At 39.8% G+C, this 16,604-nt stretch overlaps 1 protein-coding gene across 2 annotated transcripts in view; it reads right to left on the minus strand.

The window, feature by feature from the left end:
- The window catches only part of TIAM2 (TIAM Rac1 associated GEF 2), an 89,612-nt gene that overhangs the window by 51,772 nt on the left and 21,236 nt on the right, over nt 1-16,604 (minus strand). The window contains exons 6-11 of one of the 2 annotated variants that reach the window (XM_030944253.1): nt 12,525-12,710; nt 11,422-11,568; nt 7,927-7,989; nt 3,498-3,665; nt 759-863; nt 261-339 (exon numbers count right to left, since the gene is read on the minus strand). In XM_030944253.1, the coding sequence (XP_030800113.1) occupies nt 261-339; nt 759-863; nt 3,498-3,665; nt 7,927-7,989; nt 11,422-11,568; nt 12,525-12,710 (748 nt within the window). The remainder of the gene's footprint in view (nt 1-260; nt 340-758; nt 864-3,497; nt 3,666-7,926; nt 7,990-11,421; nt 11,569-12,524; nt 12,711-16,604) is intronic. The other variant, XM_030944254.1, reaches the window with a different exon arrangement.

Consider the following 16,604-nt stretch of genomic DNA (forward strand, 5'->3'; position numbering starts at 1 on the left):
TTCATATTTCTGACAAGCCCATGCTTCAATTATTTGGCCATTGTAGGAAAATTAGAAAGTGGATCCTTCCAAAACATAAAAAATGCACTTGCCAGTGTAAAACAATCAGTTTGGGTCTTAGTTATAAATGCCTTGAGTTCTTTGCAGACTCATACTTTGAGCTAGCAAGGATGGCTCTGTCTGTTCTCAGAAACTAAAAAGTCCAAAAGAGAGGAAGTAAGCAATGAGAAGAATAAAAAGAAGAATTCCTGAGAGCTTACCATAATCACTTATGTTTTCAGTCTTTGTAAGATGAACATGATAAACATTTAATGGACAAATTTCTATTTCATCATATACCTGTTAGAAAAGAACAGTAGCAGAAGTCATCAAAAATGAAAATGCAAGCATCAAACCCCAGATACAGCATGAGAAACGAGCACAAAATTCTTTGCATCAAGACTTGCTGTCTTTTACATAAAGAACCGTGTTACTTTGTAAGCATCACTGCTGTTAGTGGGACTAAAGTTAAAGACCAAAAACCCACTCTGCAGTACAAGCTGACACTTTACTTCTGTACTAAAAGCCCCATTCAAATCTTCAAACATTTCTTGAAGAATGTGCTTGCAGTGCCTAGCTACTCAAAACTGTGAACTAAAATGCAGTCCCAGAACAGATCTAAAACATCATTATAGATCTAAATTTCACATATTTGTAGGTCATAACTCAACTGCAGCTACCCATATCACAAAACTTTATCTAAAAGGAGTTACACTTTCCTGGTCTACTATGTATTCATATGGCTCAGGAGCACAATACTCAGTATTTTCATCAACCAGTCTTCTGAGTTGTAGGCCATAGTGTCTTGGCTCCAGCTGTTTCATCTAAAGAAGAAAAAGAATGGAGTTTGGAATTCATTATTTATTTCCAGAATCCTAGAAGACAGAGAAATGACACACACACAACAAGTTTCTAAAATCATGCAAAAGCAATATCAAAAAGTAATTTTCTACCTATTTTTGTAGTATAAACAAAACTAGATGCTTAAAATATAACATTACAGTGCTATTTCCATTTTGCCTTATGATCCTCCCAAATCCTTTAATGGCTATTAGATTAACTGAGCAGTAATATATGTTTCCAAAGATACCTCAACAGTCTTCTGTCCTTTTGAACTTAACACTCCCAAGCACCTTTTTCTATGACCACTTCTGATGATTTACTTCTGCTCAGCAGCTTTTGCTTCTGATGTAGAAAATGTGTGTGCATGTATGGGCAGTTAGGAGAGGAGATGGGATGGCAAGCAGGTTCCCTAAGGGTTTGCCTTTATTAGATTTTATTTTTATTGCTGGGTTTCATCTATGATCAGAGAGTTTCCCTATTTTTTTTTTACCACATGAGGTCAAAGCAAAGATCCTGTCTCAACAGGAAGCCAAAGGGAAATAGGGATATTCCCAAAGGATATTAGCCTGAAAGTGCTGAACCCCTGATGGGAGGCTCTGAAAAAATCAGGATACTGATGAGACTAAGGCACAAAACACTTCATTTTAGCATATTAATAGACCAACAGTTCTGAAACAGAAGGAAGCAACATTTCCAAAAGAAGAGGACTGACACCCTCCCTGAGGGTTATTTAACCCCTTGAATGCGTCTCAGCAGCGTTACTTGTGTTCTGAATCCTGAAAAATGGAATTCAAATGCACAAGTTGTTTTACACACACTATCCAAAAACCTCAGATGGAAAGCAGAAATGAGAAAAGTATAAACCTCATAAAGCATGGATGAAGGGGTAAAATAAAACCCTAACAACTCTTCTGAACTTTAGCCTTATCCACATAGCATTCAAACATTTTCTGTTAAGAAGAAAGATTCCTTACACTCACCAGAGCAGAATGAAAATGTAAGAAGGAAAAGAACCAGGACAGATGAGCAGAAAGTATTCAGCATTAGAGAATGCTTATGAAAAGCTTTACACACAGAATAGAAAGACAAAATAAAACAGAAAAACATTTAAGAAAAAAAATCAAGGAATTTAAAACTAAATTTTCATGAGATACAGACAATGATAATTAAAAGTCAGCTTTACAATCACAAATATTTTGGAATGATAGAATAAGAGAGGTAAGGAATTTCCTTTTCCAACTTAATTTTACTTTTATAAATTTTATTTCCTCCTTTAGGGGTCTCGCATAGCATCCCAAGGACTTCAGAATGTTCTGGCTCTCCCGTGCCACCTGGTGGCCAAGCCGTGTGTCAGACAATCCCTTCAGCCTGACAGGGCACAGCCAAGTTTTTAAAAACAAAGCCTAATATTAAACATTTTCTCAAGGATTCAGTCTCCACCAGGAGAAGCCACAAAGTTAATTTCTTCTTAATGATGCCCTGGAGCTGCATTGGGACTTGCCTAAATCAGAGCGCTTATTTTGATTTTAAAAACTATAGTTTACTCTGGATTGTTAAAAGCTTTTTTTTTTTTCCCCACCCAATATTAGCACGTGAAAAGAGCCATTAAATTGGGTCCTTTCCTCCATTAAAGCCTCAAACTTCATTAACGTCAAGGCAGTTCAATGAGTTCACATGGAAATTCACTGTAACCTATGCCAAAAGCTACAGCTGGATCTTGTCCGGCACAGGACTCCTTTTTTTCCTGTTTTTCCCCTTGTGAAGTAAATAAAATATATTTACCAGTTGGCCAGAAAACAGAACTTGGGGGTACAGGGTAATTTTTTCCCAAAAAGCTGTTTAGCATCATTTAAGTGTCTTGAATCATGAAGTTATGGAGTTCAAGCACTGACACATATGGAGGCAGAAATGTTAGGTATATTACAATGCTCCAGAGGTGCTAGTGTTTTGCCTGTAGCTAAAACTGGTGTTTCTATTTTACCTTCAACCTGTGACTCAGTTTTCTGTTCTTGGTCTACAGCAATCCCTCTCAATTTGCCAGCACTGACTTTCACAAGCAAACTCAGTCTTTGAAATTCACAAATAGAGCTTGTATTTCATTAAAAGCTTATAAAGGTCATTTCAGAAGCAAACCTATATGATAGCCTTTGTCACAGCAGTCTTGAATGTCTTAATCTCCTACTCTAGCTCAACCAGTCTCTGTTGCTCCTCTGTGTTTAATTAGCACAGAACAACCGGGTGTGCTGCAAGGACAACACAGAGTGGACACGTGCTGAGACTGCCCAGGGCTGACTGCCCGGCACACTGTCACTGCTCTTGAAGCAGCCCCTGTGTGCTGTCTCCAGCAATGCTCTTGAAAACCTTTCCACAACCCTGCTGCCTCAGCTACAGCATATAAAACCACAACTAAGGAAAGAGAGCAATGTGCCTTAAGCATCTCCTTGTTGCTGTCTCATTATGTATTATTAGCATTATATACTATCTCATTACCGTATTATTATATATAATGATAATCTTACCCCAGTTTTCCCTATTCATGGATCCACTGATATGCTATGTTCCTTCTCAAGTCCATGGCTATTTACAAGGATCAATTGAGCATGGAAAATAAGTACCTTGCATGCCAAAGACAAAACATCCTCCACCCTGTGCTCTGGCTTGAGTGTCAGCGCCACAGCTTGGCCATCACAGAAATGAACATACGTCTGTGTTTCCCAAGCATTCTCCTTCTGGATGCTCTCTGGCACTGAGCTGTAGACATTCAAAAAATCGTCGACTTGCTGCTGGAAACAAGAGAGAAAAGTACAACAAATATGAATGTTAAAAAACAAAACAAAAAAAAAACAAACCCAAAACAAAGCATTTCAATTACATTAGCAGTTTGCTAATTTCTAAAATCATGCATGATTCAAAAACAGTGCTGCGTATTTCCCCATGGCAATCCAGGCAGAGTTCTGTTACCTGCTCTCATTCACTATGGAAGACCTTATTTTCTAGAGCTCAGATTGAACTTGCTGTGCTTTCCCATTATAGAGTTTCATGCCTTTATCTCATACTAATCATTGATTTAACTGACTGTGGAAATATGTGTCTACCTGGTTTTACATCACAGTGGAAATAAATTTTTAAGAAGAACTGACAACTATAATTTTACCTAACCAATACATGTAAAATAACCCTGCAAATAAATAAATAAATAAATTGAATTAGTGTCATTTTGACAGAAACGACAACAAAATTCCAGCAGAGAGCACTGTGGAGCAAGGCTAGCCATAAAAAAATAAAGGCCTAAAGTAGGAATAAAGTGCTCCTATTTTATTTACAGTTTGAGAACATTGTGTTTCATTGGCAGCAGAGGGTTTTTTGCCTGTTTACCAATTTGCTCCACATTCTCCCTCTTTCCAATGCCACTCTGCTTGATCAAATAACATCAGTCCTAAATAAATTCCCTGTCACTTTCTCACCCTTCATTTTCATACTTTCTCCTGTACTGCACTTCAGGCTGCATGTTTCAAATGAACCCACACAAGGAGAAGACAAACACCAAGAGCTGTTCAGAATTTGGAGTCTCACATATTATTTGGGTCAGCCTATTCAGCACATCACTAATTACCTATATCAAGGCATTTAAGTTTAGGCAGATGGGGTCCCTTGATTCCCCATGCAGCCACTGGAAATGGACAATAACTCAATGGAGTGGCAAGACTTCCACCCAAGCCATATCTTAAGATATCCTGAGCTGCTCCCAGGCATCCCTACCTCCTTCATTCTTTTTGTTAGTATTTTTTGTTTGTTTGTTGTGCTGGGGGGATTTGTTGCCTACATAAAGACCCTTGATTACACAATTCTGCCCCTTCTCCACTGGGACACAAGCCCAAGGGTGCACCACAATTAAAAGCTGCTGTAAAAGCTGCACAGAGCCTCTTTTCCTTGCTGCAGGCAGCAAAGTTATTGACAACAATCTGTCAGTAGCAACAGAGAGACGAATATTCTTTTCTTTTTGCAAATAACAACTTTGGCTGTAAAAACAGTGAAGCAAGCAATCCTATCCAGGTAATTACAAACAATGCAGAAATTCAGGTTACAGACAACCCAGATTGTGGCATAGTAATAATGTGATGCCAGAATAACACTGGTTTGGTGAAATAATATTAATGAACAAAGTATTTTCATTAATCTTGTCTGTCTTGCTCAACTGTCCCTTTTAACTAGTTGAACATGAAATTTCAATTAACACAGGTGATGGAAATCCTACTGAAATCCATCAATTTATACATAACAGGAGTCATGTTCTGCTACTGCAATAAACACAGTGTTGAAATCCACACCAGGAGAAGTTTGACCTTGGTGGCTGTAGGTACAGCCTGCTCGTAATGCTGGTGATGTTGAAGAAGATAATTCCTGTGGAACTCTAGTCCTCTCAGCACTAAATCAACTGCCTGAGAATGAAGCCTGACCTACCTCCACAATGTAAATAACAGAAAGGAGAAAGGGGGCAAGGCAGGGAGGCTGTGAGAGATTAGCACACATGAGTCAGGCTGAATTTCCCTGGTGGCTTTCTCCAGGGAAAACCAGCGCTATGCCTGCCTCAGCAAGGGAGGTTTGCAACTACTACAATGTTTTATTGCCCTGAAACACTAGCACTCCAAATCTGTGCAACTGGAATAAATCTCACTATTACCAGAGATAAAAAAAACCATAACCTCATATCATAGAGGATCAAGGTGATGAGAAATAGGTCCAAAGCCACCTTTTGATGTAAGCTTTTATAACAGGACAGAAAGCTCTGCAGCCAATGTGAACTACATCCTTTCCTTGCCATGTACACTGATGCTCAAGCATACAATTTGAGATAAACTTCCCTCTGTTATTAAACATGACTGTGTTCCTTAACTGCAGTCAAGGAACCGTTGCTTCATCCACATTTTCCGTCTCAGAAAATCTGACATGAAAAGGTTTTTTTTTCCTGTTATGCCTGCAGTGACCAATTCCACAATAGTTCATTCATTCATTGCCACATGAAGTTATAACAACCCATCCAATTTTCCAGAAAGAGGCGCCAGGACTGTCACATGTTGTGCCACAGGGCTGCTGCAGGACCAATAGGTTACTTCATAATTTCCTCCCACTATTTGCCTCTAGTTTTATCATCCTTTTCAGCTAAAATACAGCTTCCCTGGCAGACTTCGCTATTTGTCATACCCAGGCAGCATTTTATAAAAGTTTTGATGCTGTTTTTGTTTTTTCTTCAGTTTAAATCAGTGAAACCAGGCTGATGCCAGAGTAACGGTTTTCAAAGTTATGATGAATCATTTCTGAGTTGTTGTATGATTCACCAAAATGTCAGGATCTTAAAAATGCCCACGCTGTATTTAATACCCATTGAAAAAAGGTTTCAGAAATAGGATTGAAATAATAAGGAAAAAAAATGTTTTTCTAGCTCCAGAGGTCTGCTCAGCAGCTAAATTGTGTGTGTTTTTCTAGTCTTGAAAGACAGCCCTGCTAAATTTTTTAACCCTGGCCCAAAACCTGCAGCCATATTGACCTCTGATGGTCTCTCTCTACCTGGGGAACAGGGCTGTGAACCGCAACCTGAATTTGGAGAAGGCTGCTTTACCTAGAGCTGGGACAAGACAGACCTTGTCCCCTTGCTGACATATCACCAAAGAGAGAGCATTTCATTCTGCCTGCTCCCTAGTTCAAAACATTTCTCTGTCTCCTCAGAAGGGTTCAGGAGGAGTAAATGCTCCTGGTTAGGCCAGAGGACGGGAGAACCACAGCAGACCCTGTTGTATAAGGCAGCTGCATCAACCTCCCAGCCCCGAGGGGGCCAGCATCCAACCAGCCAAGGGTCTGGTGCCACAGCCCTTCAGGAGAAACCTCCAAGGGCTGTGCCCAAGAGATTTGGTCACTTCTCATGTGGCAAACTTTTCCACGTTTCAGCATGTTTCAACAGGAATGAATTGTATTTTCTGTCTCTGAGATGGGAGATGGATGCCATCTCACACCACACACAATGGTACATTCTGGAGGAATTTTTTAAGTGTTCTCTACAGGAGTTGATTTCAACCCCGTAATTACAATTTATTTTGAAAACAGAGGAGTGATCTGGTTTAAATACTTTCTCACTCCAGGAAATAACAGGCAAGTGGCCAAGTAATAAAGGGAATTCTGGTATTTCAATCCATTTTTTCAAAGAACAGACAAAATGTGAAAATACTTTCAGAAGGCAAAACAGTGTTACAGGATTACAGGATAGCTGCTGTCAGTGGGAGATGTCCTTCCAGACTGGGGCATGGCAACACTGTGCCCCAGGGAGGCTGAAGGAATGGAGAAGGACCATGATTGAGGCCAGGCAGGCAAAAGCAGCACATCTCCTCCTCCTGGGTATCAGAGAAGATCAATCACAGCTATTTACTGGATAATGCAGCTGAGGGATGCTCCATTATTCTCCTTTACTTGGGCAATCTCCAGCTTTATATTAAATCTCACTTCTCTGATGGGATGGTCCATAGACTTTACATAGACCTTATTGCCTTAATATGCAAAATACAAAGGTTCTGTTGAAACAGACAAAGGGGAAAATATATTCTGGGTTTCATGTCATCCCTGGAAACCATCAAGGTCAGATTGGATGGGATTCTGAGCAGCCTGATCTATTTGAAGATTTTCATGTTTATTGCAGGGGGCTGGACTAGACCTATAAAGGTCTCCCAGTCCAAGCCATCCTATGATTTGCCATACTGTGAAAGATGCTCTCAAACAAGCTCGGCCCCAAGTCTCTCTCACAGTGCTCAGACTGTATGCATTAGTGTGTGAAGAAGCTTCTAGGGGCTTGGTTTGGTTTTTTGAAAGCTTACCATGAATGCTCAGAAACTTATGTTGAAGTGGTTTCATTAGCAGAGTTATAATCCTCTCATCTAACAATAAATACATTTTATGAATCTCTTTAGGGTGTCTGAATCAGCCCTGCCATTACCTTAGAAAAATGCATTCAGGAATTCAAAAACATGATAATGCAGAATGAGAACAGGCATATCATACCTCAGCAGAGTTGGCTGAATTCTGCACACCAGCAAATCCATGTCCTCCTGCTGAATCAAAAACCTATTGAAAACATCACAGATAAATAAATAGGTTGAACAAATAAACACCTTTGCTTCTGACCTGTTTTGGGTAAATCCATTGAAAAAACAAAATATAAAATTAAATTAAGGAATATGTATCAACCTGCTAAGCCCCAGGGATCTTTTGTACCTTTTATTGCTTTATTCTGACTAGAAGCAATAAAGAAATACAAGTCTCTCCATATAAAGAAAATTTAGGTAGATTTTCTCTTTTAAGCTACATGCACACTCAGATTCAAATACGTATAAAACATGTTCTTGTTTTTCCTATCTTAGTAATAAGATTAAAGTCATTTACCTTCAAACCATACACTATACTGGAATTATAAATTTCACCCTTCAGGATACTGTTAGGGAGAGCTACAAATATCATCGTGACCTCAAGGGACTATTTCAAATCATTGTTGCTGGTTTCTAAAACCTCCTACCCTACAGTTTTTCATCTTTTCTAACCAGTTTTTTTGCGCTATCGATCAAAACTTTTAGCTTAGCTTTAAAGGCATAGTTGACCCAAACCCCACACTATTAAGCAACAAAAGTAGCTGACTACTGTGTCAGCTTTGGAAGTGATGAAGGCAGAACCTCAAATGTGCATTGCCCACATGCTTTGGAAATTTAACTACTTTTATCTCACAAAGGTGCTAAGATTTTTATTTTTTTTTTTAAATAAAGTAAATGGCTATGGATACAAATATTTCAGTGATAAGGCTGGTGCAAACACAAGGCAAGACATATACACTTTATATATGACACTGAGATTTGCAAATAATAACATTACCCTCCTAAACTGCAAATTTAAAACCATTTTTCAACTCCTTCTGCAGTCAACAAATTAGGACAATATCAGACTTACAGCTGAGCTTTTGGGGGATTCTGGTATTAGCAAAAGCCTTTCAGATAATCCAAGACAACAAACTCTCTAGATTTCATACAAAATCCAGTTTCTGCCTGAAAGGTACCACTTCTAAACTTCCTTGTCTCACCCATAGATATAATCAAAGTATTTTATTGCTTATGATTTGTCAAAACAGTTCACCATTTAGACATAAGAAAGCAGATAAGCATTTAAGAAACTGAGGATAATGTGATCCTAGACATCCCCCATCTGCTACACAGCAGTTTTATTAACTGATTTGTAGAAGACTGAGCCACTTCATTAATGTTTACAAAAGCTTCCCAGCACAGAAACTCTGAACATTTTTATTAATGTCATAAAAATAAACAAGATAAAATTAAAAGCTTCCCTGACACAATGATCTTCAAGAATATACCATCTGATTTTGAAGCTAGGGTACTGTAGATTAAAATATACCAGCTGCAGTCAAATGAACTTAAATCCAAGAAAGCAAGACTTTTTCTAATCTATTGTTTGACAGAAACACCTCAACACAATGAGCAGAGAAGGAACCTCCACTTCTCTGCTTAACCCAGTTGGCTGAAAGAGACAAGAAAGTTATCCTCAGGCCTATTCTGATTTTGATATAGAATTATGTGCATTATGTTCACAAGTCTGAGCAAGGATGTGGCTCTCTATTCAGCCATCTTCTAGGTTCATGGGTCAGTTTTCAAGCCAGGGCCATAAAAATTCCTCACTTTTACAGGCAACACTCAGCATTTAAATTTCCTTACTCATATTGCAGGATGTTTAATTACAAAAAGGAAAAAAAATCAAGAACTCCAGCTTGTCTATGAAAATTAAAACATTTTTGGGCCAGCAGGTTGCAAGGCTTGGAATAAGAAGGGTAAACACCCATTGGGGGCACCTCTGCCTGCGACAGGCCTCCCTTCTCTTTGCGCAGAACAGCACTGGAAAGGCAGCAGGAGCCTCCTCTCCTTGCCAAAGCTATAATATTGCCTGTCCCTGAGCTCCACAGAATCCCCTTCATGGGCTATAAAGCATATGAGAAGATGTATTACCCAGTTAAAAACAGGGCAAGGTATCAGCTCTGCTGGGAGCAGAGCTAAAGGGTATAACATTCCTTCCCTCAGTAATAAAGAAATAGAGGTGCAGGACTCCCAGACCAGACTCTGCTGCTGGGGAGCACAGGGGAAGTTATGTGAAAAGGATGACCTAGGGAGAATTTCTCCTTTGGTTCCTTCTATTGTAAGACAGACTTGAGTTTTATTAATCAATTTCACCATGTTAACACACATCAATCAATATGCTAAAATGTGTAACAGGCAGAAGTTTAATGCCAGTGTAATACACAGATATTTACCTATTAAAAACACAAACCACTAGACCAGAAAATCCTGATGTGTTATTTTGCAACATGAAATCTGTTGGATCAGCTCTGTGTCTATAGCAGGACATGTACAGATAGGCTTGTTTAAATATTCTGCAACACACTACCACACATGCAAGATCAGCCAATTTTCAAGTGCTGATCAGAGATTTTGTAACTAATAAAATCAAGGGCCAGGAGCAAAGTTACCTAATGAACAATGCACAAAATACTGCTTTGCAGGAGCAACAGCAGACATGGCAGAGGCTAGTGAAAACAGTAGTGTTCTGAGTCAGAATGACCTCTGTAACTTCAGCTTCACTGTCAAGAAGCATCTCTGCTCTTATTTACCTTTTCTTCAGGGAAAATGCAGCAAAATTTTGTTTTGCATATAACTGAGCTTTTATTGAGAAAACACAGACTCCTGAAGTGTGGAGCTCACACTATATGTAAGCATGGGCCATTAGATCCAGAAAGAGAAAAAGATGCTGTGGTTTCACCAGCAGTGCAGCCCCCTTCAGTGGGGGCACACATCAGCATAGTCCCTCTCCCTAGAGCCAGCCTGACCCTGCACACCAAACCTGTGCCAAGTCTTCAGTAAACTGGTCTGGCATTATTTTTCAGCTGTCTGTACTGAGAGCTGACTCCCTGCATGACAGCAGTCTTCTCCTGGTGGCTAAAATGTACTTCCAGGCAGTGTGTGTTGCTTTAAGAGGCCATGCCAAAGATATCTGTCTTTGCAGAGTCTCTTTTTCCCTTGAAGACTTGCCTATGTCACTATATTGAATTGCAACAGTGCTTCAGAGTCCCAGTCACAAACAAGCACACACTGTATTAAGGATTGGGCAGAGAGGCTATCTTGAAAGAAACCCTACATCCAAACAGTTTGCAACGTGCCAGAAGAGAAGTTTTGTAACAAATTCCAGCCTGATGTTCTTATGCTGACAATAATTAAATTACTGGGTCAAAACCTGTCATTCACCAATCTTATTTATCACAGAAAAACCCAAATTAGACATATACTCTTCACAGGTGATGATCCCATTGCAAGTTTGCCAAACCTACTGAAACCTTGGATGTAGGTTTGATGGACAAATGTCTTCTACCCTGTGCACCTACAGCACCTTGCAGGATGAACTCCAGGAGGAACAAGCCATTCTATGCCATCCCCAGCAAGTAAGATCTACCTGAGTTATGGAAGGTCGCTTTTCTTTTCCTTTTCTTGCCAACGTGTCCAATCCTTTTAGAGAAGAAAATAAACCCTTCTTATTTCGAACCCTCTGGGACAGAGACAGGGTACGTTTCCTGAGAGCAGCTTCGTCCCTGGAGCAGATCTATTTAAACACAGAGACAGAGCCTCTTGTATCACTTTCATAACAGCAAAATATTGACAGTTATTTCAACCTGAGGCATCAAATGGGGGTTACTTCAGTTCATCTCAGTGTAACATGACAAAGTGTAAGGACAATGTTTTAAGCTTTCAGCAGTGATGCTTGTTTCAGTATTCCAGTGGAATGGCAGCATAACTTTTTTGTCATGGGGCAAAATTAGAAGCCCCAGAGGAAGGGAGAATCTGAGAAAATATTGCTCTGTAAAACAAAAGCTAATGAAAAGGCTCTGAATAAGAATGATAACCTATCATTCAGATATGAAATTTCTAGAGGAAGACAGACTCTTCAAATTGCCAAACATAGGAGATAAATGCTATGGCTTTGAGTTATTAACAAGGAGTGGCACAAAACACACAGATAAAAACAGTGGCAGAGAGGAACACATTCCCTGACTGGTCTTTCAGTGCCACTCTTCAGACTTTTCATGCAGCAAATGTGGTCCAGCCCTTTCTGCCAAGATCAGCCTTACAGCCCTGCCAAGGTTGAAGAGCAGAGGTGAACCTGCTACTGCTGCACTTCCCTTGAAGCTGACAGGGTGGCAACAGGTTACAGCTGAGGATCTCACTCATTCTTCTTTAGAAACACACCCCATAGTTCTTAAAAAAGTGACATATAATTTTGAATTGTTTCTAGCTTTAGCCTGTTCTAAGAATACTTCCTTTTTAGGAGGGACTCCAAGTCTGGAGTCCTCTGGGGCACAAAAAAAACCCAAAAAACATGGCCATATCCTGTAGAAGAAAACGTATTTGCAGTCAAGGAGCAGGCAGAGAGGGTGAGAAGGGTACAGGGCTGCCTGAGCAATGCATGTGGGTGCAGCCATGCATTATCCCAGCACAATTCCACATCTAAGCACATGGTGTTTTTGTGTAACGCACCCATGGAAGTGCATTTGGACTTACCAGTGCATGGAAGGATGAGACAGAGAAAATGCCAAGCCTCCCCAGTGCCAGTTTTGAAGGACGACTGGCAGCAGCCAAAAGGCTCTTGGGGTTTGGGAGCTCCCCACCTTGCAAACTGGATAGGTAACATCGCATTCGGAAAAGGTCCATGTTAAACTTTTCCAGGTTTTGTTCCCATTGCTGGATCTGTTTGGATATAAAAAGGGACAATTAAATGGGGGAAAAATGCCTTTGTGGGCTGCACTGAAAATTCGGGCGCTTCCTCAAACCCAGAGTAAATTGCTTTCATCTGGTAGTATATGGATTAGATTAGTTATTCCCTGCCAAAACGCATTCAGTCATATTGTGTTACATCAACCCAAAAGATGACTTGAAATAAAACAAAGCTGGTGGTCTTAAACACATACTGACAAGATGAACATACCATGAACTTTGGGTAGTTTGATAGCCACAAGAACAGTTACATAAAAACACAACCCTGTGGTTCACTTAAGTTTGAATTTTTTATTTTTTTTTTTCTTTCCTCCCTCCCACCACCACCTTTTTTTTGGAAATTAGTTTTGGGTTTTTTCAGCTTAGGTTGTGTAGCTGGCTGGCTGAAAGCAAAGTAGAAAACAGCTACTCTAACACACACAAAAGCAAAGTAGCTACAGTGGTAGGTTCTCTTCATTATTTACTACCATCCTATGGTTCCTCTAACTGTAAACAGGAGACAAAACTGCAAATTGCAAAAAACAGCTATATAGACCCAATACAAATCGCTGTACCAAAAGAAGAAATGTAAATATGCAATTCTTAAAATATATCTAGCATAGGTACATTAAGATGTAATTATTTAACCCAGTTTCAATGTAAAATTAGAAAGTGAAGACAAATATTTACTAGACTGAAAGCTCTGAATCAAGTTTTAGATGACAGACTTTAGGTATTTGTGTTCATACACACTCATTTAAACATATTCACATTCATTTAAAACATATACACTTATTTAAACACATATTCTTATGCATTGCATTGAAGTCAAATTTTGCTCTTCATTTCCCCAACTCACATACTGGTAGTAGCACCAAAAATCTGCCCTGCAGATGGTAAACTAACGTACATCACACAGTAATACATACAGGTAGTGCAAATAAAAAAGGCAGCAAGCATACTGATAAATGAGAGGGCAGAAAAGGCATGTCCATTAGGTCAAGAAACACTGAGATTGGGTACTGATGAAATCCCCTGACAACACTGAGCTTCCAATGTCAGCTTCAATCACTGCAGGCTGCCTGTTCAACAAGTGGTTTAGGTCTGTGGAGAAAGTTCATCACATTTTCTTTAATGAGCATTGGCTTCATACCTTTTTCTGGCACACCTTCCTGTCCCCACGTGCACAAGACATTATCAACTCACACTAGGATTAGCCAAGGATGGGACAAGCATCTTTGTGGCTCAGGAAACAAGCTGACAAATATAAAAACCTGAGGCGGACTGTGCCCTTTAGGCTTGTTTAGAAGCAAAATCAGTTCCGTTTCCTTATAATGCTGCCAAATATTTCAAGAATTAAACAAGTACTTTGCCACTTTACTTTCAAGAATTAAGACGTAACCAAAGAAAGGGCAAAATAGGCCCTGTTAACAACATGGTGCTAAGGTTTGTGCTACAACTGATAGAGACCCCACCCAGTCCAGCTTCCTTACACGTGTGCTCACAAATTGTTGCATCAGTTACTTTTGGAAGTAAGAGGAAAATCTTATTTGGTGAGTAGGGTGAAGAAATGGAAGACAATATACCATTTTGTACAGGTATGAATGCAAAACTGTAGTTCACAGTACACTTGAAAAATCTTTCAAAGAATGGCTATTAAAACCAAAAGAGAGAATTTACAAAAGCTTATAATGAGATCAGTTCTCAGAAGTCTAGGGAAAATGGACAGAGACATACATATAACGAAGATGCCTTGTCTAATCTCTCATCACAAACATTTGAAACATGCATCCTCTGCACTCCAGAAAGAATAATCTTTCTTTTCCTTGGGTTCATTTGATAATTTCCTTTTTTTTTTTGTTTGTTTCTTTTGCTTTCTTTGTGCTCTCAGATGCTTCTCAGAGCCTTTTTCTACTTGCCAGTACTTTCCACATGGGACGACTCCAATAGGAGATTGCGAGATGGGCTCTTTCTCTGTGTCAACATCCAACTAGACTGAAAACATGGCTGTCAGCTTTTCACAAAGCCAAAAGCTACAAGCTCAGGTAATGTCTTTCCCTTCGAGATGACACCTCTGTGGGTACAGAGCCAAGTCAACTTTTAATAGCTCAGGAACAGAGCAAGCTTTGTTCTGAGCACTGCTGGAGTGGAGCATCCTGTCCTCACTGAACACAGGCTGAGAACAGGCTTCCTTGTGTGTCTTAGGCCTTCTTCAAAATCCCCATTAAACATTTGCATGAAGTTGCATTTTAAAATAAAAAAAATCTAAGAAGGGGAAGTGGTGTATGACATGGGGGCATTCTGAAGAAATAATTAAATTACAGTGTTTATCAGTCACACAGGATACTGGCTAATCAGCTCCAAAAGCATCGGTAATCACAGTGTTACATTTAATGGCATTAGCAAAAGCTGTAGGCAAGGAATTTCTGGGATTGTCTTGTAGTCTTATCAAAACCAGGGATGTCTGGAACCAATTGCAGACCATGAACCAATACCAGCTGCTATTTGTCTAGGGCTTTTAAACTATGATAATTCTTCCTAGAGATTTATATTCTTGAAGAATAAATGGGAGAAGCACACAAATAAAAAAGCAAAAACTTCAAAGCACAGTATGACCTGGTCCATGAAGTTAATTTACAGCCTGCAGACTCGCTGCTGCAATCCCTATTCTGCTATTGTGTGAGGCAAATCTCTGGCCCACGTGGGAGGACTACCCGAAAGAAGGCTCAAGGACTTAACTTCATCATGCACAGAAAAGACGGCCCTTTGAAATCTGCTCGAAAGCAAACAGGAAAAAGTGGATGCAGCAGACAGCTGTGGGAGCAGGAATGGGCAACAAAGGCTAACACCAGCATGAAGTGAGTCCAAAAAGAGATAAGAGATATGGCCAGAAATGAGGCATACCAAGACAAGTGAGCACACGTGAAACATGAAAGCATTAAAGGCTTTTTCCAGAGGAAAGGGAGGATGTCATTGCCAGTCCAGGGAAATGTTAAGCAAGGATTTCTCAGTTTAATGGCAGCATGAAAGAGCTTAGAAGAAAGGCAAGAGAGGGCCACCCAAATAAATGTATGGAACCTCGTAGAATCCTATAAGGTAGGGTGGAAAAGGAAGCTTCCTTCCAAGGTAGACAGATAAAAAGGAGTAAATATGTGGAAAGCCTTGAGAATTATTTAGCCTTGGTCACCAAGAGAACTCATGCAAGGAAGCCTGGTGCAAGGACAAGACAGTAATTATGTGAGGGATAAGTTTCTGCATCAAAGACTTAGAGCAGGAATGAGTTATTAGATTTAACACACAAAGGAAGATCAGCATGGTACTTTTGGCAGTACTTCAGCAGTAATGATCACTTTCAGAACATAAATAGTCAAATCTCCTCCAGATTAGTGAAAAATCTGTTTGGACACTAAGAAAAAATTTCAAATTAATTACATTTTAAATCACACAAACAGAGGAGCTAAAGGAAGTTGTTTGAAAGCAGGTCTCAGACCAATAAACCTGCTTAGTTTTCTATAGCTAAACTTTAAAGTGGGAGCTTGGGAAAACAAGGGGTAAATATATACATGCTAATGGTTTCCAGCATGTGATTTGGGGATCCATATGCTTTACAGTTCTCTCTGCAGGTGACATTTGCAGTGGCACCAGCACCTCAGCTGGAACAGGTTTAGGGTTTGCAGGCTGGGAAAGGGAAGGCCTCAAGAGTCCCAGCAAAGGCAGGGTGGCTCAGGGATGGCCCCTGGCCCCTCATCCTTCGTGCACTACAGTGCAAACAGTATCTTTTGGGGGGCTGAGGAAGAACTGCCTCATTTGCAAACACGTGTTCGGTACAAAGTAAAAAGAATTCAGTATAATAAAACCCAAACCAGCCTGTGAATGGTGTAAAGCCAG

The sequence above is a fragment of the Camarhynchus parvulus genome, chromosome 3 (assembly GCF_901933205.1).
Source record: "Camarhynchus parvulus chromosome 3, STF_HiC, whole genome shotgun sequence".
Classification (NCBI taxonomy): domain Eukaryota; kingdom Metazoa; phylum Chordata; class Aves; order Passeriformes; family Thraupidae; genus Camarhynchus; species Camarhynchus parvulus.